Source organism: Serinus canaria, chromosome 23, assembly GCF_022539315.1.
Source record: "Serinus canaria isolate serCan28SL12 chromosome 23, serCan2020, whole genome shotgun sequence".
Lineage (NCBI taxonomy): Eukaryota > Metazoa > Chordata > Aves > Passeriformes > Fringillidae > Serinus > Serinus canaria.
The window spans coordinates 3,711,235-3,734,884 of NC_066336.1; the positions used below are offsets into that span (position 1 = coordinate 3,711,235).

Here is a 23,650-nt window from a genome sequence, read left to right on the forward strand (position 1 = left end):
ATCACCCTCTTCTGGTGTGCCAAAAGCCATTTTTACACCTGTTCCCACGAAAAGTCACAGCTTCTTACCTGAGGCACGTAAAATTTACTTAAATCTGCTTCCTGACCACTTCATGGGTGTCCTGCCTCCTGGTTTGGTGTCATCTTTCCCTGTTTGTGTTCTTTTATCCCATAATTTTCCATACCTCTGTCACATCCTGCTCATGTTCTTCCTCCTGCAGCTCCAGCCCTTGGTCCTGCCTCATGTGGGAGTTGCTCCCATCTGAGTTCCCCATGGATTTACCTACTGGATTTTACCAGATCTGTAAGTGCCATTCAGGACAGAGCAATACAGGGCTAGCACACATGATCTGGTTTTTGCTTTGTTAGTCCTTTTTCTGCCCATTCCCACTGTGTTTATTTCTAAACTCTGGGAGCTGGTGCCGAGTCCTGCTCATGGCGACGCCACAAACAAAATTAATTTGGAGCTTCATTGCCTGGAGATCAGTGGGGCTGTTTTATCTTCTGTTTTATCACTGATACCATGAGGTCCTTCTGCAGCTCCTCACAGACAGGTTTAGATTTGACTACCGTGAGTAGTTCTGAAACATCAGCAAACTCATTCATCTCCACTGGCGCCAGCTGGCTCAGCACAAGGGCTGGGGACATGGGCAGGAACACCAGCTCCTGTCACCCCCAAGCTCTCTTTGTGGCAGCACTCAACCCCCAGCCATGAAACTTCTTCAATCTATGCAATTTTATATAATTTCCATCTAATAAACTGTATAATCCCTTTTAAGATAGAACCACAGAGGCGAAGGATCTTCTCACAAAGACCATGGAGGTGCTTTCTTCAAATAAAAAGAGGTTTATTAAGAGAATGAGAATGACATTGTAGTGTGGGTGTTGTACATCTATTGCAGCATTAAGAGAAACAACAGCAAGTACAAAATCCTGCAGAACTTCTAGAGTCATCATCATCACAGCCTAGCTTGTCCATGCTACAGTTTGGTGGATCCAAAACTTCATTCCCATTTCTAATGGCAGAAAATCCAAAGATTTTCATCTTTCAAAAGAAAAAAACCCAGCACAAAACAAACAAACAAACAATCAAACAAAAAAAAAAAGGCAAAACAAAAAACCCAACTCAATTTGATATAAATAACTTGCACTGGACATTTTAAAACTTTCAGATTTTAATTACACATAAATAAATATATACAGATTTAGAAGAGTTCTGTTTGGCCTGGTTCAAGTTCTGCTCCTTGTGCTTTATTTATTATTATTATTACTAAATTTAGAAACTTGTGTGCTGTTATCTGTGGGTTGTGGAGTTTTATTTAGTCCTGGGTTTAACTTCACCTGCCTTCTCCCCAGCCAGGAGGGCAGCAGTCAGGGGGACTCCCTTAGATCCTGCCCTGGGACCCATTGGCTGTGTGGTTGTTCCTCCCTCCTGCCGTGGCTTGGGGCTCCTCAGCCCACAGGAAAATCCACAGTGAGTCTCAGTTTGAAGCTGTAAACAAGCCCTGGACCTGCTTTAAATCCACAGCAGTTCTGCCAGCAGTTTTCCTTGGCCTGGTGTCAGGGCTGGGCTGTGGGTGGGGAAATGGGAAGGTTTCCTGGGTGTTTGCCTCAAAACCAGCAGATAAATCCAGGTAGAGCCAGGGCTCCGTCCCCCTGCCCTCAGCTGCTCCTGCTCTGGGTCTTGCACTGATGAGGCTTTTGCTCTTTCCTCTCAGTTTTTCACTTGGAACAAATTCCAGGATTTCACTATGGGTTTTTTTTAAAAAGCAAAATATAATCAAATTGCACATGACTTGACTTCCTGCATCCACGTTACAAAAAAAAAAAAAAAAAAAAAAAGGCAAAACCCCAAAGCCATCAGCCTGGCTTCTCTCAATCCCACTACGTTCATTAGCACTGTTTTCTTCTTATATTCTTTAAGTCTTCTTTTTTTCCTGTCTTTTCTTTGTTTGCTTTACGAGTTTCCCCGCAGGATCAAACTCAGCAGTTCAGAAAACAGTGCTCCGGGTCACCTTTCCCCCTGGAGCCACCGCTGGTGCCCGGGGGGAGCTCCCACTGGGGGAGGCAGCGCTGTTATTTCCGATGCTTCCCCTCTTTGTCTGACGCTTTGGAGTCCCCGGCCGTGTGCCCGTTCCCCGTGCTGTTCATGAATATTTTATCCAGCCCCTTGAGGGACTCCACCAGGTAGTTCTGGAAGGCGGTGAGGGCAGCACAGATGGCCGGGCCCCCGAAGCCGTGGGTGATGAGGCTGAAATGAGTCAAACAGCTCTGCACTCCAGGCTCCAGGATCAGCGAGGGGCGGCTGTTCCCCAGCGGAGAGCGATCCTGGGCTATCAGGTCTGCAAACTCCTTGCAAATTTGCCTGGAAGAAAGAGGTTTGGTCACTGTAATGCCCGTGGAGAGCTGCAGGACACAGTCAGGATCATAGAACAGTTTGGGTTGGAAGGGACCTAAAAGATCATCCAGGTCCAGGTGTGGACACCAGGTTGCTCAGAACTTCATCCAACCTAGCATGAAATGCTTTCAGGTGTGGGGCATTCACAACTTCTCTGGGTGTATTTTGGGGTTCTTTTCCTGCTCCCTGCCTCAACAGCCACCTCCCCACTGGAAGTTTTTGTCTCCAGCCTGGGGAAAGCCCCTGAGTGCAGAACTGGAGCCACAGCTTTGAAAGAGCACGTAAGGCAGTACCCAAATGCTCTCCAGGGCTGGGTTATCCTCTCCCATGCAGGAACAAACCCTTCAATCCATGCAGGCCATCCTGGCTGCTGGGCACCTTCCTACAGTGTGAGGCCATCTCTTCCCCGCAGAAGAGCAAAGTTTGGGGCTAATGCTGCCCTGCCAGGCTGCAGATCCCCAATGCACCAGTGGCTCCCTGCCCTCTGTACTCACTTGGTAGCCAGCAGCATGTTTTTCCTGGTGTGGAGCTCCGTGGGGTCGGAGTGCTGCCGGCACAGGTACTCTGCTGCTGCCTTGGCTGGGAACTCGGTTTCACAGACGTAGCCAAAATCCCGAGCCAGGTGAATGGCTTCACCTGAGAGCAGGACAGAGGGACATCAGCACTGTGCCAACACCAGTGGGACAGGGAACTGACATCAGCACTGTGCCAACACCAGTGGGACAGGGAACTGGGAACTGGGAACTCCTGTAGAGCTTAAGCCATCTCGCTATTGGGGCTCAGTTCTGGTGGGACTGGCACCCTTCCCTCTCTCTGTGCCCACCCAAGAGCTCTCCCTGCCTTCGTGTCTTGTTGCAGAAACACTACTGAGTTTCTTATTCTCATCTGTAAGGCAATTTGTGTGGGCCAGATAAGCCAGTGCCAGCTCTAAACAGCAGCTGGGTCCTTCCTTTACAAGACAGTGCTGGCCTTGGAGCAGGGTGAGGAGTGACTCTGAGCACCTGCTGCAAAAGGAAGAATAGCAGAGGCATTTCTTACTGGGGAACATCCTCTGCTGCATCTTTCCCTACTTCTTGCCAAATTTCCTCCTTGGCCTCTCCAAATTGAGAAGAGATTGAAAGGGAAAGTGGAGGGTCACAGAGTGATCTCAGCCGTGTGACTGCTGGATGAGGCAGGGCAGGAGGAAGGGGCAGGAGGAAGGGGCAGGAGGAAGGGGCAGGAGGAAGGGGGTTACATCCCCCACAGGGCCCTCAGGCTGGACGTGCTGGCAGTGTATCCATCACCCCATGGAAATGCCCACCCATTGATGGAATTGATCCATCTCCAGGCGTCCCCGTGGAAATAATCAGAGCTGATGGCAATTGATCATGCCCAACACCCGAAATCCCGGTCGGGCAGGCAGAGCTAATTTGCCTTGCCCCCTGCTGCTCACATGTATTAGGCCATCCATCCTAATAGCATTAACCCAGATCCCATCCCAGCCTGCCCAGCTCCCAGGCTCAGTCTGTGGAGCCCTGATACAGGGAAGTGTCTCTGCTTCCCACAAAACAACAGTACTTTGTACTTCATCTCCTCCTCCAGAGACAGAGCAAATAGGGTAAACCCAAAGAATCAGAATTGCAGTTGTTTGTGTGGTAAAAGAAAACAGTCAGAAAGGAATAACTGCTGAAAAACTGATACTGGGATAGTAAAAAAGAGCTGAGTGATCTCATGTCAGAGCCAGGGCTGGAGCCAGGATTTATTTCTTCCATGAGTGGGTGAGTGGCTGCACATTTTAATGTTTTTTAAAGGCAGTTTGGATGCTGGATTAGAGAGGTACCAGGGGGAACAGGACACTCTGGCTTTAGTGTTAAAGACACATTGAGCCAGATCTTGAGGAGGAGAGGCTGCAGGAGAGTGCACAAAGGGCCATGGTGGGCAGCAAGAGCCTGGCTGAGGGCAAACCACCTCCCAAGAGCTTAGAGATGTTTCTAGAGGGGAAATAGAGTCCTGCTGCTCCCCTGGGTCCAGGCTGGAGGTGCTCTCATGGAGAGAGGGTGAGTGCTTGGTGTACATGGTGAGGACTCCCAAGGGAGCTGTTTCTACCTGGTGCTCCCTGGGTTCTGCAGAAACATCCTCCCTATCTCTATGAGTGGCTGTGGGTCAGTGTAAGAAAAAATATTTAATTAGCACTCAAGACCCCATCAATTGACTCTTTTAAATAATTAGACCTCAGGAAGGCATAAGGGAGGAAACAAATTAAGCCAAGACAGCCAATGTTCAGAAAAGAGTGTGTTTGAGGCAGAGGGAGACAAACCAGTTTGTGTGTGCTGAGTGATGGCAGTGCAGCAGCACCTTCCTCTGGGTGGAACATCCCCTGCTCCATCGTGCTTACAAGCAGGAGGAAATTGTATCCATCAAACACACATGGCACCACTCCTATTTACTATGAGCTGGGAAGCAGGAACCAAAACATCAGCAGCCACTTGAAATCAAACTGTACGTTTCTTCCTTCCTTTCTTTCTTTCATTCTTTTCTTTCTTTTCTTTTCATGGAAATCAGCCTTTCATTCAGCACAACCAACTGCCCTGGGTAACAACCTCCGCCTAATGAAGCGGGTCATTTAATTTGCTGGCGACAATGTAGATGATTTTCTATTCAGAATCCCAAGGCAGCTGCCTGCACCGAGCTGGGCAGGGACACAATGGATTCCTGAGCTCAGAGGGAGGCAGAGCTGTCATTCCATTTGTTTGCATCCCCATGTGCTTTTCTCCCAGGATGCAGAGGCAACATCATCATTTCCATGGTGGAGAGAAGTTGGAGGGGAGGAAGTAACCGAGTTAGGCAGGGGCACCTGACATGTCTGGGCAGGGCTCTGCCTGCCAGGGCAGCACCTTTTCCATAGCTCTGAGGGTGGCTGCTGGCTGCTCCACACCTGAGCTCCACCTGCAAAACCTCAGAGCAGTTTGACATCTCCTTGATGTCTCACCCATTTCCTGGAGGAGGGAAGGACTTGGATGTGGGGCATTTCCTTCTTTACAGGTGACATGACCCGGACCTGAGCTTGGGATGCTGCCCACGGGCAGCATGGTTGGAAGCACCTGAGCTGTGCCTTAGGTGGGCACACAGGGCTGCAGAGCAGCTGGGAAATTCTTGGCAGCTTTATTAAGGCTTTTTTTGTGTTTGGTGTCTGTGACCCAACTATTAAAAACAGCTCAAAGAAATGAGGGATACCCTGAGCTCCAGCCAGAAGGATGCTCACAGTCCTGCTTGGCATCCATGAGGAGTCCTTTTCCATGGGCCACACCTGATCCTACAGAAATGGCTGAGTTTTGGAAAACAGACATGGAAACATTGACTTCTAGAATGGTTTGGGTTGTAAGAGACCTTAGAGATCATGCAGTTCAAACCTCCTACCACAGGCAGGGCAATCGTGCTTGGACATTTTCTTGGACATTTGCTGTCTTGGTTTCATTTGTGTTCTGCCCCCTGCCTTCCCAAGAGTCTGCTCATTTAAAAGGACACATTCTTGAATCAGTGTGGAGACTTACAGAGGGACGTTGCCATGCTCATTCAGTGCTGACCACTCTGTATTTTAAGAGTTCTGGCTTGTGAAAAGCTGGAAATTAAGGGGATGGAAGTTTTGGCACTCCACCCTCCACGGGAGCAGGGAGGGACCCTTACCTTCCACGAGGGATGTGAGCAGGGTGACGTTGGCAGCTTTGCGCCTTCCTGCAGGTAGATTTAGTCCAATTTTCTCTAACCTTTCCCTTAAACACCGACCCCCATTTTTTGATTTGGCTCTGAAAAAGAGAAAACAAAGAGGGAAAATAAATTTCCATGTAATTCATGTTAAGATAACCATCATCCTAATTTAAGCTTTGAGGTTTGAAAGGAAAGTAAAAAAAAGCAATAAAAATACGAATCCTTAATGTACCACACACCAGAATTTCTCATCTCTTTATCTGAGGCAAGAGCTGGTGCTGAACACAGACCTTGGGGCTCTTGGGGCAGCTTACCTGCGGAGGACCCCGCCCAGGAGAGAGGCGTTGAGACACTCGGGGGGTGAGAGCCTCCTCTGCACCTCCCCAACCGTCACCTTGTACTTGGAGGTGGAGCTGAGGAGAGAGAGGCGGCCGGGCACGGAGCAGAAAACCTCGTTGGGATTGGTGACCCCTCCGATGAGGCCGTCCTTGCTCATGGACAGCGTGGAGATGGTGGTGCCGTTGGCCTTCGAGGGGATGGGCACTGGAGACAAGGCAGAGGGAGAGAAGAGGAGACCATGGCTCAGAGACCCAGACTCTCCAGGCAGCTCTCCAGCCCCTCCCAGACAGCAGCACGGCTGCTGGGATGTCTCATTAGTTCCTTATTTTCCTCCATGAGAGAAGCGAGGTGGGGTGATGAAACTAAACTAAATAAAGGTTAAAGGAAAGGAAGAAGCCTGGACGCTGCCCTTGCCTGCATTCCCACACCTCCCAGCCCAGCTGTAATTAAAGCCAAGGTTTGGGCTGGTCTCCTGGAAGACTGAGGATTGTCCATAGTGTGGCTGGCTGGACCAGTGGCCAGCTGCCCTCCCTGTCCCCTCTGGGTGCTCTCTGGAGGTGGGTGGCCAAGCAAAATGTGGCTGGCCCCTCTGGCCAGGATGCCAGTCCCCTCCAGGGATTGCAGCTGCAGCCCAGCTCTGGGCCAGCACACACTGCATCCCACCAGGCAGGATCAACCACCTCTATTCCCTGCCCCAAACCCAGGAGCTTCTGGGCTGGCCGAGAGCTCTGCTTCCATTATGTGCCCACAGGAACCAGGGGAAAGGGTTTCTTTGCCTTCAGCTCTGGAATTAACCCCACAAATAGCCACAGCCCTAAACTTTCATCATCCCTGGCTTAAAGGAAGCTTGAGAAGATCAAACCAAATTAATCCAGCACAAACTTCCCTTTGCTTAATGGGCAAAAGTCAATTAACACAAGGTTAGGCAGGCACTGATAACTGCAGCATCCCATTGGGCCTATGGCATCACATCGGGGCAAAGGGGCTCGGTTTTCCCATTTGTCATCCCATAAGAAACATTCCTAGATGCAATAAAGGTTTGTAAGTTAAAACTGTGGGTGAAACTTGTGCCAAATATCTTTGGCTTTTATGCTCTGAAATTAATAACCAATTTAACTCAGGGGGAAAAAAAGCAGGTTTTGAAAGAATCCAAAGATCATTTCAGCCCTGGCATTCTTTGTGCTTCCTCAGGAATGACTGTTCCACAGTCAGATGGCTCCTGCAAGTAATGCAGCAGTGACTGCCATGGTTTATAAAGGAAATACATATGCCCAAAATGAAACAGCAGCCCCAGGATTAACCAGGGAGGGTACATGGACTGGACCTATGAGGGGGCGCTTACAATCGGCATATTGTAAATCCAGCTCAACGACGTGCTAGCATGACAATAAAAATCAGCACATGCTCCATAAAAATGACTCATGTTTTAAGACTAAGGGATGAATGGAAAGGAGCTGAAGGACATGGAGTTTCCTCCCAGCACAAAACTTGCACAAAGTCAGGGAGCAAAGGGCGAGATGCACCAGTGCCCTGCTGGAGTCGGCAGCTGAGGTCAGTGTTTGCCATGACTGAGGCTGGTCTAGGGCAGAACAAACACAGGAACGTCCTCCTGAGACATAGGAAACCAGAACTATTTCCAGGAAGGAGCAACTTCAAAGCTTTCTTCTGCAGTCCCAGAACAGGTTAGGTTAGTCTCTAGGGGATCCCTTAAAATCAAAAGTCAGAGCGTGGTTTGCAAATATCCGTGCAGTGCTGTTGAGCTGTGAGGCCCTGCGGGGTCTCAGTGATGGGATTCTGCTGCAGAAAGGGCCACCCCCAAACCAGACTCCCCTGGGGAGCAGGTGTTGCTTGTAGTATGGTGTGAAGAGCTGTGTGGAACTGATCCACTCTGTAATCTGGATATGTTTGGGTACATCTGTGCATGCCTGCGATCATGCCGTGGCTGCGCTCAAGCCGCATGCGTGGCCAGGGATCTGCACACACCCAAGGGACAGCAGAGCCATGCAGGGAGAGGGAGAGGGCTCGAGCCTCACCACACATCCATGGGACAACATCTGGGGAGGAGGCAAACCCAGCTGGTACCAGTGTGACTCAACACCAGAGCCTATGGAGAAGGGTCGGACACAGCTCTGTGTTTGCCAGTCACCCCACAGGCAGGGACAGGGAAGCACAGGTGATTTTGATGTGCAGCATGGAGACACAACACTTGGGAAACACGTACTGGAGGTTTTGGGAATGATGCTACTGTCAGAAACAAAGCTCTGGAAAGCTGTGCCCTGGAGCTGACTGCTGTGAAGGGTAAAGCCCAGCACAGCTGGGTCAGCCCAGCTCTGTGGCCACAAGCAAACCAGGCAGGCACCAGCCCTGAGCATGGGTTTTGGCATTGCTCTTCTGCCTCGAAGCCTCAGCCAAGGCCACAGCCCTGTGACTTTGGGCACGTGCAAGTGTGGGACAGGGTGGCTGCATCACGTAGAGATTGTGCCCTCACGGGGGATGCATGAGGGAGGCATGGAGCAGGCAGCAGTGCTGGGAGCTGAGCCGGGCCCTGGAGTCCTGCAGCAGTGCTTCAACCATTAGACAGCGTTGCCTCAATACAACAAGAATAAACAAAGCCACATTCGCCATTAATCACGAATTATTGTTAGTGAGCCTCACCTGCTGCTGTTTGCCTGGTCTGATCTGCAGCTTGTTTGCCCATAAACATGCTGCAGGAGGGAGACAAGCTACCATTAAAGCCTGACAGCTTTGTTTCCTTGGCTTTTGGGGAACCAAAATTGTCTCTTGTCATCTGAGTAAACCAAAAGTCCCCCTCGATCTTCAGTTGCTGCTTTCCTGTTCCCGCAAGCAGCAGGTGATCGGAGCACCTGAGCCAGCCTGCAGACAAGAAGGAAGCATGAGAGCGGTGCGGGCGCCGCCAGCCCCGCGCCCCGGCGCAGACCCCCTGCGCCTTCCGAGCCCGGCGAGCAGCGCTCCGAGCTGCTCTCGCAGCCTCCTGCCGAGGGCTCATCCCAGCTACGGCGCAGAGAGACCCTTCGGAACAGAGACAGGGTCTGCACGGTGAGGTTTGAGGCACTGAAGAGCCCCGATGTGAGTGGGGATTGCAGTGCCGAGAGAAGGAGCAGCCGGGCACAACGAGGACTTGAGAGCCACCCGCGTGGCTGTGCAGCTGGGGATGGAGATGTCACATCGTGTCACTGCACTCGTCATCCCCTCTGCGGGATCAGCCATAGGAGACACCCGTTTTTGGGTGTAGGACATCACCTTTCCCACAGTGACCCGGCTCTCGCCCTCCCTGGTCCCCCTGGCAGGAGCTTAGACAGGCTCAGGTCCCACTCCTGCCCATGGAAACCCAGAAACACATCCCAGAGATGCTCATGCACACAGTGACACACTACAAAGGCTGATGAGAAAGGGTTGGATACTCGTGCCCAAACAACCACACCTCCAGCCCTGCCTGGTGAGCGGGATAGGGTACCCCTGGGTCACCCCAGCCCACCCCAGGAAGCTATAAACGGCTGGGCACAAGTGGGAGTTTGGGTTGACTCAGCCAAAGAAAGGGGAAGAAAGAGACCTCAGACCTTTAAAAACTGTTCAGAGCACTCCTGGGGAATCCAAGGTCCTCTTTGTTATCTGTTCTTATTATTTATCAACTAATATTTATTGATGCTTGATTGCTTCACTATGTCCTTCTCATTTTCCTAAACTGCCTGGCATTTCTGAGAGGGCTTTTCCCATGGAAGTGTTGTTTATTCAGATTAATCCTACTACTTCTAAATCAGCAAATTCAGGTGAGCTTGGCTGCAGACTTCAAAAACTAAAGCCCCTGTGACACATTTTGACCTGCCCTGGGGATGCTGCAGGTGGGCTGGACAGGTAAGCACTGGCATGGGTCAGAGGGGTCAGATCTGAAAGGGAAAACAGATTTTGGAATAAGGTTATGCTGGCAGACCTCAAAGGGCATCACACATTGCTGATCCTCAGCCCAGTGCTGGTACAGCAGCAGCCACCAAAGCCATTAAGTCACTCCTGACTCAAGCCAGCTCCTTAGTGCAGCTGGGGAAAATTGAGGCACAGAGCAAGTTTAATGATTTACCAGAGCTCAGGTACGTGGGCATGATCTGTGTGTGTGCCATTCCAGTCTGTGAGAATGCCTTTCTAAGCAATCCAGGTTCAGCTGTTGCCCAAGTGTTGGGAAGTGCTGTGCTGCAGGCTGGTTACGTACAGCCTCTGTTTTCATAGCTCTGGATTTTCTGTAGGAAGCTGTGAATTCGAGCTGTTTGTCACCCCATCATCTTGGATCCTGGTGCTGTGGTGATTTGGAGAAGGGCAGCATGGCAGTAACAGCCACAGAGCAGAATCTTGCTGAGTGTGGGAAGGGAAATGATCCTAATTTCTTCTGTACACCTCACAGGAAACTTTTCCATCAGACTCAGCCTCTCATTGAAACCTGGCACCTCACAGAGCAGGTGCCACTTGCAATCTGTTCTATTCCAGGTGTGTGTGAGCAGCAGTGGAGAGACCCAAACTCCCAGTGAGTCACTTGCCGCCGTGCTCGGAGCTGTGAACCTCAAGGTTTGTGATCTCCCATCAGAGGAGCCTTTTGTGGTGAGCCAGCTCTGGTTTGTCTTTAAAATGTACCCTGGTGTAACTGTCAGGTGATGAACCCCCACAACTTCATTTGCTGTGGCTCAAAAAACCCTGATGCAGAGAGTGATTTCAAACAAGTCCTGGTGTCCAAAAACACCAAAGGTTTCATCCCTTGACTTCCCTGGGCTGCAGAACACCCTGCCTGCCTGGGGTTATCTCTTTGTATCTGGCACAGCCAGGATGAAATTGTGTTATGACACAGGAAAAGTCACTATCCCAGTTTGGGCTTGACTGTCTCCAGCAGCAAATTGCAGATAATAATGTAATAATGTCTACCTGGGAGGGATGTTATGATACCCAATTAAAACTTTCCAAGTAATCTCTGGTGGGAGATTTCTCCAGGTGAGAAGTCCTTGGGTGTTGAATGCACCAGGAAGAGTTGGTCAAGCCCCTGAGCACGGGATGTGATGATGCCCCTTGGAGCAGACAGGCAGTGGAAAGGCAATCCCACTAACAACAGGAGTCCCATACTTCGAGGGATGCTGCAGCCCATGGGATAGGATGTCACAGCCTTGTCTCCCTGAGGGTTTTTCAGGAGACAGCCGGGAGAAAGACAAAAACACGGCTGAATGGATTGCTCAGCTGTGAATCCAGTGAATGGAATAAGGAGCCTCAAAGTGTCACAAAAGAAAGCACAAAGTTTCTGCCACTTCTGGCTTGCAGAGCTAGGTCTTTTGGCTTTTAAGTTTAAGAGATAAAAAGAAGGAGCAAAACAAACCCATTCTTCAAAGGCTTTTACCTAGAAAATCTCGGAGAATTTCCTGCTTTTGCTCAGAGAAATCCAGCACGAAGCGATCCGCAACCCTGCGCCTCTGCTTCCTCACCCTCCCTCTCCGCCCGGTCCGGGCTGAGGTTGTTCCATCCCTCTGCTCCTGCATTCCTTCTCCTTCCTCATATTTGTTCACCAAAGTTTGTGGGTGAAATTACCATTGTGATTCCTGGAAATGGGCACTTTGAAATGTAAATATTCGGTGAAAAAGGTGCAGCTGCAGCCCGGCGCAGTCTTCCATGCGGGGATTGCCGGGAGCTGCCGGAGCCGGTGTCCGTGCTCAGGGCTGGCAGCAAACCATCGACTTTTGGGTTTAAGAGAAAAAAAACCTTTGCCTACAAAAAGAGGAAAATACCAAGTACAGGCTCGTTTCCATAGGAGAAATGCGCTGCCTGCTTGCACAATATCTGGAAGCAGGAAAAATTGTGGAACTTGGGAACTGAGTTGCTTATCGTGGTGTTATTTGTTCTGTTCCATTTCCAGCTGGAGCTCGGGGTGCTGTAAGGGGAAAAACAGGTCCAGAGGGAACATGCAAATCGCTGCCCGTCTTACAAGTCTGTTTTCTTCTCTCTCTAGATACACTGCAGGTAAATTCTCTTCCTCAGTAAGGCGGAATCCCTGAATATCGGAGCTTTTATTGCGACATGCCTTTAAAAGTGGGAGTGTGCTACTGTTGAGGTTGCATTTTAAAGAGGTAGCAGTGAATCGCGTTAGGAGACAACCTGGGACAAAGCAATCGCTCATCTTCAGGCACAACAGCTCTGTCTCCAGTCCCCCACCAAAGCCTCTCAGCCCCCTGTCCCTCTCCAGGGCCGTGCCCCGGTCGACTCGGCTGCCTCGAGCATTCCTGCGGGGCAGAGCTGAGCAGTGCTGCCCGGCAAGGGCACACCTGCACCCTCCAAACCTGCCGCAGGTGCCGAGGTTTTGGTTCCATGGCTCTGCAGGTGCAGCGGTGACAGCCCCAACCCCCCGGTTTGTTCCCTGGCCGGGGGTCCCTCTGCTCTGACCCGCTCCGGGTCCAGGCTGATGGATGTTTGTGTGCAGCCCCTGATGAAAGTGCTGCAGAGAGGACAGGGATTGCTGTTGTCTTCCGGGAAGAGCTGTCAGCGAGCACATCTAGCCTTCGTTTGAATGTCTCTGATGTAAATTATAAGATGGAGATACATATATAAAAAAATATCTGGATGTGGGTGTGAGCCGGGGCAGCTGCTCCTGCCATCCCTTTTAAAAGCCCTTTTTCAGGGAGGAGGTGCTGCAGAGTTCAGCTGCACCAATTTCCTGGTGCTTCAGCAGAGAGGTATTTATTGATGGTCCAGGGAAGGAGGTCAGAGCCATCAGCTGTATTTCAAACGAGCAGTCTGTAATTATCCTCTCTTCCCAGAGGGCATTATACAGGTATTCTCTTTATCTCGAATGCACAACCTGAACCAAGTCCCCCTGTCAAAGAGCCTCTCTAGGAACCACCATCATCGGCCTTTTCAAATGGAAGGATGGAAAGAATCTTGGTTTTATCTGTGGGTTTTCGAGAGATCGCTGAGCACTGATAGGGAAATGAATCTCGGACCCCCAGAGGAGAGCAGGGATACAACCTCAATCTATTCCCATGAGAAAGCTGATAAGGAGAGGTCCCATGCCTATGCAAAACTCCCATATTTAACATTTTGTTTCCCATGCAAATCCATTCATCGGGTTGGAAAAGAAATATGAAGTTGCCATGCGATATTAATTCCATTTTTTGTTCTGTACCTCTGTTTGACCCAGTGAAGTCCCAACTATGTGTCACTGCAGGTGTCTCCTGGGGAGCTTTGGGATGGACTGATGGAGCAGGAAGGTTCAGACTCCCCCAAATCCATGGGTTCAATGATTTGGTTAAGTATGGTCCCTGCTGAGTACATCATGCTTTTATAGGAATGGCCAGCTGATATAATAATAAAATTTACTCAGCCCCCTGTGCTCCTGCAGGACTTGGGAAGAAGACTAGAAAGTGCTTTGCAATTGATAATTTCAGCTAATGCATTTTCTGCTTCACCATTTAGGAATGACTCGACCTCAAATATGCTGCTGTTCAGAATAGTTTGTCAGTTTTTTGGAAACTGCTCACAATTAATTTGTGGTGAGCTCCCACATGTTTCCTTTCCATGCTTCATTTCATGGAGTGGATTCTGCTGTCTGGGCAACCCTGATGTCACAGTCTGAGCAGTAACTGCAGAAACACTTCACTGCAAGGCACAAACATCGATGAATAAAACATCCCCCTAAATAGTAAAACTCAGGTGTCTGAACCTTTAAAGGGAATGAATGAAAATTATTTGGGTTCTGCTTTTGAGTGACAAAGTGTTTGGAGATATTTCCTGCACTGTTGGTTGGAAGACACCCCAATGCAGCGACTTCATTGGAGAAGTCAGTTTAGTCTGGTAATTTACATTATTTCCCTCCCCCTTGATTCTAAATTACTTTTTCTGAATCTGTAGTTATGCCCTTCCATATCTACACCAGAAAATTAACCGTTTCAATTTCAGTTCAATTACTGAATAATTATTAAAATTCTGTTCAAATTCTGCCCATATAGAATTTATGTTTCACAGCACAAACCAAGCAGGTTTAGAAATGGGAGGCTGGAGAGCCAGAGGATTTAATCCAGAGGAATTGGAACCCACACTGCTCCATGCTGACACCAAGGGAAGCTCCCCATCCAATGTCACCCCTGGCTGTGCTGCAGCAAGTGCTCCCAACCCCACAGACCCCATAACTCAGCCTGCAGCATCAACCACCCCAAATTTACTCCTTTAGCAGCACAAACACTTTGGCACCCAGTCTCTGAGATCTTTATGTGTTTAAACAGTTTAATCCATTGCACAGTAACATGCAGGGGAGATTTCCCCTATAGATGCACCTGAATTGGTGTGGTTGGGATCTCCACAAGCTAAAAGGGGAGAAGGAAGTTGTGACATCGTGGTGAGCGGTGGCCGATCCCGTGGAAGCCACTGCGATGTTCCTGTCAATTTGTTAAATCTATTCAGGTTGTTGAAGGGCAAGAGACCATTCAGAAAAGATTAGACATGAATAATAACAGAAAAAATCTTCCCTTCGTACTGAGCTCGCTGCCAGCCCGCCGAGCTGGCGGGGTTTCAGTCTGGGTCTGACCGCAGCAATGTGAATCTCTCGGTTCAGCAGCTCCTCGGAGCTGTCAGCTTGTCCAGGGATCGCTCTGGGGACAGGCACTGCTCACCCACTATCACAGCAAAAAAAGCTTTTCCTTCTCCTTTTCAGATGCCCTGGGTTGCTGACACCAGTGTATTGGTGAGACAAACCCACTGATGATGGTTTTTCAATGGCCACCCCATCTCTTGCTAACGTCTTCTGCTGCAAATCTCCCAAAGCACCCTCGGTCAGATCCTCTGCTCGCACCTCTTCAGCCCTGGGATGGTGGCTCTGCTTTCTCCCATGCATGTGGCCACTTTGGGGCTCCCAGAGAGCCCTGGGGACACCACTTGCTCCCTGGGACCTGTCTGACCAGTCCGGAGGGAGCAGGGCCTGACCCAATCCCTCTCTCCCTGGCGCCTCAGCACTCTGGTGACTGATGCCAGATAAATGCCTGAGATAGAGGGTGTGGAGACTCAGCCCGGCTGGAATCCCAAGCACGCACCACAGACACTGCCATGGATTTTTAAGCCATGAAGGTGAACCTGTTCCCAGCTGCCCTTGTCCTGCTCCAAGCCCCAAGCTCCTGCCATGCTGTGCTTTGGGGTTGTTTAATTGCAATGGGCACTTTGGGCTCTTTTCTAGCAATTCCCTCTCACTCCATTCTCTGCCCTTTCTCTCCAAACCACAACCAAAGGGAAGGCAATACCTGGGCACGGCGGAGCTGGGTTGGGAACAGGCCAGGGAGACGAGAGCTGAGCATGCAGCAGCTCCAAGTATCACATCCAGATTCGCTAATTAGTTCCTCCATTAAGAACTAAAATAAACAAACAAATGGAAGGACAGCAAGAGTGAGTAATTCCCTGGATCACACAGGAAAGGGTGGGATGGTTTAGTGGTTAGAGTGCTAGTCTAGGACTTCAGAGAACCTCATTTAGGCTCTCAAATAATTAAGAGAGATTGCAAACATTTTTTTTCTGAGATCATCTCTCTTGGATTATTATTAAACTGGGAGGAATAGTCTGTATTTGCCTCTGCTCTGCTGCAGATTTAGTGTGACTCTGGGCTGGAGTGACATTGATGGGTCCCTACGGGTCTTGCCTCTGTCTGTGCTGCCGTGGGTGTGTGTCCTGATGGACCCCAGTGAGGCAGGTACCTGTGCTGTCACACAAATTAAGATCTTGGCACCATTTCCTTTGAAGGGATAAACACCACAGGTGTCACCTGGCCAAGGCTGTCCTGCTGCCAGTCCACCCGTGGACGAAGTAGCCCCTGTGAGAGCCAGGGCAGTGATGTGATAGTGGCCACCAAACTGCAAAAATACCTAACAGCCCCCAAAATGAAGGGAAAGGTGCTCCAGAGCAAGCCAAACATGTTTGTGCTGCTTGCTTGGTGCTGTCCATGGAGAAGCCTCACCTGAGGTTCTCCTCCTAGAGCAGAGGTGCTGCTGCTTGGCTCAAGCCACATGCCAATAAACAACCCAAGCTGGCTTTCCTGAACCTACCCTTTAAGAGTTGCTCTTTATTTCAAACAAAGAAAAAAATTCATTTAGAAACATCTAATTAAACAGTAAGTCATGACAAGATACATGAAACTTGGAGATAACACATGCCTAGGAGGCACTGGGGAGGTTGAGACAAAGCCCAACGCCTTCACCAGTACCCGCGTGTGTTATCTCACATGAACACACACCTGGGCTTATCCTGGTGCAATTATAGGACATTAAAAATATAATTTTAATGGAGGAATGGTGATCTGGATGCAGTTCAGAGTAAAAACTTTCTTTTAAGTTTCTCTGTTTGATTAGTAGGTGTTCCTGCCGTGCAGCATGTGCGCACGAGGGAGAAGCGGCGGGCTCGGGAGGTGTGACTGTGTTTTGAGGAACGCTGTTCTAGCTCCCGGTGTGTGCGAGGGCTTGTCGAAACTTTAAAGCATTCATGAGCAGCACTAAGGCAGCAAAACTTCCAGTCAAGACCTGGCTTGTCCCGGGTGAGCCCCTTTTCCTACTTAGGCGAACTACTGCCGCAGATGAAGGTGCAGAGAGCTGGGAGGGCTCCCCAGCGAGCCCAGCACCCTGCAGCAGACTGGAAGCCAAGTACCTCCACCCACGGCCCTGGACAGTGCTATAAAAGCTGTGTCTTCACAGCCCCAGGTGTTTTACAGGATGACCTCATTTATTACCTTGCTCGTCACAGGAAATGAGGTTTATCTAATCTACCATTCTTGCAGGATTTTTTTTTTCCCCTGCCACATCTGGCTTCTTCCGTTTCTTCCAGCTCAATTCCCCCTTGCCCCAAAACAAAGGAGAAATGGCACTGCTGCCATCGTGCCAGTGCCCCAATCCCACCAGCCTGAGAAGAAGCTGAGCAGGTTCAAAACCTGGAGCTCGCGTGCGGTGGTGAGTGGATCTAAGGATCTTGGTCTTAATCTCCCTCCTCTGCCGCATTCCTTAGTAGTGACAGCTGCTTCTTGCAATATTCCTGACTATGGGCTCTGAGGCACAGCTTTCCATCTGCCTGTCCAGTATCCAGCCAAACAGGTCCACATTCCTGAGCAGAAACGCTAGCATTGCCCCTCGGAGCGGCTCGAAAGCCTCGGATGGAAACTGGAACAAGTCACAAACATGAGGGAGGGCAGCGGCGGCCAGGACCGCTGAAATCCACAGAAATGAGGGACAGTGGCAGCACCAGATCCACAAAAACAAGGCACAGTGGCAGCACCAGATCCACAAACACAAGGCACAGTGGCAGGAGCAGGTCCCACTGCCCCGGCACGGAGCCCAGGGCCGTGCGCTGTGCGTGCCTGGGTGCCAGTGTGAGCCCACGCTGGTCACACCCTGCTCTGTCTCTACTCCAGGTTGTATAATGGCACAGCCAAAACTTGTGCCCGCGAGCGGGTGCACCGGCCCCTGTGGCTCACCCTGCTCCGCTGCCACAGGGCCCCAGCTCTCTCCTGCCCACCTCCAGCAGGACCCATGGCTGCTCCCGCACCCCAGCATGTCCCCAGGTGCCAGGGAAAGAGATTTGTATTTTTCTTTGTAATAAAAAGGCTCTCCCAGAAGCTTTCTGCTAATCCCAAAAGGATGTGAAAGCAATAAAACTCCTCCTTATTTTACAACCAAGCTGCAGGATTTTTTGCTACTGAGCACAACGACCTAAATGCTTGATTTCATAACCAGAAGGTCGCACCCTGCACCAGAAGCTCAGGATTTGCTGAGTCCCCAGTTTTGTGTCTGGGGGGGGGTCTCACAGCCAGACCTTGGTAGCTGACTTGGGCAGCTAAACATCAGGGCAGCAGGTGAGTGGAGCAGAAAATTCCTGAGCTGCTGTAGACTAAAGCAGCCAGAGCCCCAACTAAACTTTTTCAGAGCTAATTTTAATGTTTCCCAGTCTAATATTTCCTGGTCTTATATAAATTCTTGGAAGGGAAAGTAATAATAATAATAATAATAATAATAATAATAATAATAATAATAATAATAATAATAATAATAATAATAATAATAATAATAATAATAATAATAATAATAATAATAACAACCACAAACAAAACAACAACAAAAGAAAGGCAAAGAAAATAATTTCTGAAATACTGCTGGGAAAAAAGGGAGAATGAACAAATGGGGGTACAAGATATTCATAAATATTCTGTTGCCCTATCCAAGATTTTATCTATTTAATTCCCAAACGAAATCTATCACCCCATTTGTCATGACAGCACGGGGGAAAAACTCATCCTCCGTTTTTCAGAGCTATCACATCTCTCCCTGCTCCAGGTGAAATCGCAGCTCACACACCGCACCCCACAACCACACCGGACGCCTTCACCGTGAATTTCTCGGTGCCCTTCATCACCCGGCGCCTCCAGCCCTAGGGATCACCAAGGCGATAACGAAGCAGAACCAGTCCCGAAGGCAGCGGTGGAAAAGGGTATTCGAACCCCTGTTTCCAGCTGGGATCTGCCTCCCTGGGCTGCCCCCGCCGTGATGCCGGCACCGCGCAGCCACTGCCGGCATGCGGGATGGGGGTCCCGGGGCTGTCCCCGAGCCCTTTCTGGGGTGAATCCCCTCTTTTCTTCTCCACTTGTTTCATTCAGAGTTACCTGCAGCCAAAGGGCCGGAGCGCAGGGAAAACAGGGAAAGCAGGGGTGGGAAAAACACTCGGAGGGGAGAGGGTGGCAATGCACCGCTTCTCCGAGATGCCCACAAAATCCCTGGAATTATATTAACGGCTGGAAGTTTATTTGAGAAGAAAAAGGAGGGAAAACAGACACGCAGTCAGGGATGCTCCCACATAGAGCTCCGAGGCTCCGGGCAGCATCTTCCCCGCGCCGGGCAGCGCAGCCCCGCCGGGCGGGGGGGACATCGGCAGTGACCCCCCTGCAGCGGGGATGGCTCCGAAACCCGGGACAGGGGAGGGGACAGGCTGCGGGGACAGAGCGGGGCTGCGGGCTCTTCCTTCCCGTTCCGGGCTCTTTCTGACCGAGGACTAAATGCGGCTCCAAGGGCGGGAGTTAAAAGGGAGGTTTGGGGATTTTGGGCAGGTGATTAATATTTTGTTAAACCAGGACAATAGTATCTGGGCAACTAATTAGGCGAGATAAATCTGTTTCCACACGCGAAGATTTCTATCAGGTTTCTGTCCGACGGCCATTCCGTCAGGAATTCCAGGATTAATCGGTATTTGGTATCTCGGTGCGATTTAGGACAAAACTGAGCTTTTTAGGTTTAGCCTCGCTCCCTTCAGAGAGGGGGTTCTCGAGCCCTGCTGCCCAGCCGCTCCCTCCGGCTCTTTCTGCCCGGGACCCGCCGGGAGCTGCCTTTCTTCTCAAATAAACTGCCTGTTTCTTCTCAAATAAACTTTTCTGCCTCAGAAAAATAAAATTCAATTTAATTGAATTTTATTTTTCCTGGGGTGTCATGCACCCGCGGGGGCCCGGGCTCGGCTCTGGCCCCGCTGGGGTTCCAGAACACAGCTCAAAGCTGACAGAGCCACATTTTATATATTTTATACATTCTAAAAAATTGAATAAAGCTGAATGTAAAGGAATTTATTCCCCGGGCCCTGTGGAGGGCAGAGGCGTTTGATCCGGGATTCCCGGGTGCACCTTCCATAATTACTCCGATTTCTTTAGAGCTGAACTCGCCCCATCCCAGCTTCCAGGAGCAGGGAAAGGGGAGCGTGGCCATCGGCTCCAGACTCCGTTCTCCCGATCCCTGACAGCGGGGTGGGTGACGGAGCGGTGCCGGGACGGAGCCCCCGCTGCTGCCGCCGCCGCTCCAGGAAGCCCCGGTGGCTCCATCCCGCTGCTTCCAGCGGGGCTGCCCAACTGCCCCCACAAACAAGCTCTTGGCTTTGGATTTATCGATTTCTCCAGCAAACTCGGAGCTCTGCTATCTAAGCACAGGAATAATAATAGAAAAAATTAAAATAATATTAAAAAGGGCAAAAACGGGGACGGAAAATAGATATTAATATTAAAAAAATTTTAAAATACCCAAACAAGAACGGGCATGGAAGAACAAGTGTCCGTGAGCACAGGGGCTGCGGTCGAGCTTTTTGCACCGTTCCTGCCTTCAGCCAGAGATATTTTAATTTTATTTTTCCTTTCTTTTTTTTTTTTGTTTTTTCTTTCCAAGGCTAGAAAACTAGAGAAACTCCAACGGCAAAAAACCAGGCAATAAACAACGACAAATCCTCCCGATAGGAGACAAAAATTTCTAAGTAATGGCGCTTTTGGAAAAAGGAGGGAAAAAACCCCAATGAACAACTAGAACTCCATCCGAACTTCCAGACAAACATTCCCACTGCGGGATATTTCCCGAGCGTTCCGGGGCGCTCCTGCCTGGCCCAAGCCGCGGAGGTAAGGTCGGTGCCGGCTCACGCACCCCTCAGCTCCTTGCAACCATTCCTCACTCCCTAATGTTTAATGAAACGCCTCTCCAGCGTTCTGATTAAAGCTCAATTAATGCGGGTCATTAATGTCCCGCTGGCAGCCGCGTGTTCCTAGAACAGCCTTTTGTAGGGAAAGGGGATGCGGCGCACCGGGAGCGCCCCGAAACGACCGGCGGCAGCTGGGGAAGAACCGCACGATCGGGAGGTTTTTCATGCAGTTACAGGGGATGGGCTACGGCCCGGACGAGCACCGGCACTGTGGGGCTGTAGCACCCACCGGCCCACGTTACCGAGCCGTCCCAGGGGCTGCGGTTCCGTTCTGGTTAAACGCGTCCTTCTCATGCACACATTTCTGTAAAAAATCGCGGGGAGAAGCCAAGAGCAGTGCTGGAATATTCCATAGTAGGGGTTGCACCGAGCACCGAGCACCGCACTGGTTCCCGGGCCCCTCTCCTCGCTCTCGCAACGGCCCGGCGGAAAATTGAGTACAGAAATATTTAAGAGAGTTGAGGTGTTTTACCCACTGGTTCCTTGGGATGTGGGGGACTGGTCAGCGTGCGGGGCAGAACCGAACGCGGGAGATCTCGGGGGTCGAGCGGGACCTCTGCCCGCAGCCCCGATCCCCGCGCCAGCCCCGGAGGGGAAGGCTGCTCCTCCCCTCCGGTCCCGGAGCAAAGCCCCGGTTCTGGAGCGGCAGAGGGGGGTCTCCGCAGACCCGGACGTTGCCGAGATGGGGCTGCGAGACGCTCCCGGCTGCAAGGACGGGCAGCACCGGCCCCAAAGCCCCTCTACTTCTCATCTCCGTTAAACGCGTCCTTCCCCTCGGTACCAGTCCCGCCGAACGGGCCCGACCCGGAGCGGTGTGAAGCCGTTCCCGGCCCATGCAGCCTCCCACGCCGTCGGGCGCGGGGCTCCGACCGCGGGACGGCTGGAGCGGGAGCACCGGGAGCTGCCGCCGAGCGCCGCCGGGGCATGCCCGGGTTTTCCACGCAAACCGGCCGCCGGCGGGATGGGCCCCGGGGCTCCCCGACAGCAGGGTCCTCCCGTCCGGGCCCTCCGGTACCGGGAAGGACCGGCGGCCGCGGTACCGCCCGAGGGAGAGCAGCGGGCCAGGGGTGGGTGGGCGAGCAGGCCCTCCGGGACCCGCCGCTTTCGTTTTAGTCTCGCCGGGGACAGCAGCGAGCCCTCCCCGACGGGCGGGGGGCAGCCCCGCGGGAGGGCGGACGCGGGGGAACCCGACGCTGGGCAGCCCCGAGGGCAGGAGCGGGGCCCGGTGCCGCTTTCCGTTGAGCCGCCGCGCTCTTCTTACCTTTCTTGATCACGGACTGATCGAGCAGGTTCATTCCGCCGTCGTCCACGGCCTGAAAGCACCGAGGGAAGAGCCGTCAGCCGGCTCCGGGCACCGGCTGCCCGCGGTGCGAGGACGGCCCGATCCCCCCGCTGCCCCCGGCCAGAAGGAATTCTGAGGGCACGAGCAGCCCCAGTAAAGGGAATCCTCGGCCCGGTGTTTCTGCTTCCCCGGGGGTACGGACGCTGTGGGGCCCTACTTGTCCCGGCCTGAAGTCCCCAGTCGCACAGGCAGAGGGATCTGGCCCTGTCCCCGGGCAACCAACCCACCCCGGGCAGCCTCACGGTGCTCCAGCCGTCCCCTCGTACCTGGATGTCCTCGAGGCCGTGGTGGCCGAGGCCGTGGAGGCCCAGCGGGCCGTCGGCGAGGCCGTGGCCGCCGTCGGGCAGCCCGTGGAGCAGGCGGGGCACGGCGGGGTACTCGCGGCGAGGGTCGAGCCCTAGGGCGCGGTGGGTCTGCGAGAGCAGCCCCGGCTCGTCCTGCCGGCCGCGCTGCGGGGGCCAGGCCGGCTGCTGGTGCTGGTGCAGAGGGCTGAGAGCCGCGTACGGGTCTGCCAGGTGAGGGTAAGCGGGCTCCTGGCCCTGCGGGTAAGGCAACGGCGGCTGCGGGTACGGCGGAGGGAAGTAGGGCGGCTGGAAGTCGGCGGCGGGCGTGTGGCAGAGCGGCGGCGCCGAGCCATAGGGCGCCTGGTTGAGCGAGGGCAGCTGCGGCAAGCGGGCCCCGGCCGGTGCCCCGGGCAGCCCCTCGGCTCGGTCCTGCGGCGGCGAAAACAGCGACGGTGAGGCGGGCACGGACCCCCGGCCCCAGTCCCCGACTCCCGTCCCGTCCCGTCCCGCCCCACCCGGGCTCGTCCCGCACTCACCATGCCCGGGTAGCTGTGCACAAGCATCGGTGCGGGCCCGCGGCAAGCCCCGGGCGGGCCGGGCCCCGGGGGTGCCCCCGTCTCCGCCCCTCTATCCCGCCGGAGCAGCGTCTCCCATCGCCCGCCCGCTCCTCTGCGCCGGCCCCGACTCCATGCACGCCAGTTATAGCGGCGGGGGCGCGCCCGCCGCCCCGGGAGCGCGCGTCAGAGCGCGGGGACGGGGACGTGCCGCCCGCTCCCGCGGGGCCCCGACGGCTCCCGACAGCGGGCGCGGCGGGACGGCAGCGGGAGGCGGCCGGGGCGGGGGGCGAGGGGCACCCGCCGCCCCCTGGGAGCGTGGCTAGTGCTACCCCCGCTCCGTCGGGCGGCTCCGGTCCCCTGTCGCACGGTACAGCACACCCTCCCCCGGTGACACCCCGGGTCCCCTGCCCCGGGCCTGAGAATCCTGTCTCGGAGCACCCCGAGCCGCACCGAGCGAGCCCCGAGGGTCGGGAGAGCCCAAGAGTGCGGGCGGGCTGCGGGGCCGCGGCGATGCTCTACGGTTTGACTTTATTAGCCCGAGCCGGGTG

The 23,650-nt window shown here is 52.7% G+C and overlaps 1 protein-coding gene across 2 annotated transcripts; it reads right to left on the minus strand.

The window, feature by feature from the left end:
* Positions 1-1,249: 1,249 nt before the first annotated feature.
* Positions 1,250-23,216, minus strand: TFAP2E (transcription factor AP-2 epsilon). Of its 2 annotated transcripts, XM_050983211.1 has the most exons (8): positions 23,082-23,216; positions 22,528-22,974; positions 22,181-22,232; positions 9,076-9,294; positions 6,396-6,624; positions 6,061-6,179; positions 2,892-3,033; positions 1,250-2,364 (listed from the first exon to the last, which is right to left on the minus strand). In XM_050983211.1, the coding sequence occupies exons 1-8, from the start codon at positions 23,106-23,108 to the stop codon at positions 2,076-2,078; spliced, it is 1,524 nt and encodes a 507-aa protein (XP_050839168.1). In that variant the 5' UTR covers positions 23,109-23,216; the 3' UTR covers positions 1,250-2,075. The 2 variants fall into 2 exon arrangements, with proteins under 2 accessions (XP_050839168.1, XP_030087701.2); XM_030231841.2 differs by lacking the exon at positions 9,076-9,294.
* Between the last annotated feature and the right edge of the window lie 434 nt (positions 23,217-23,650).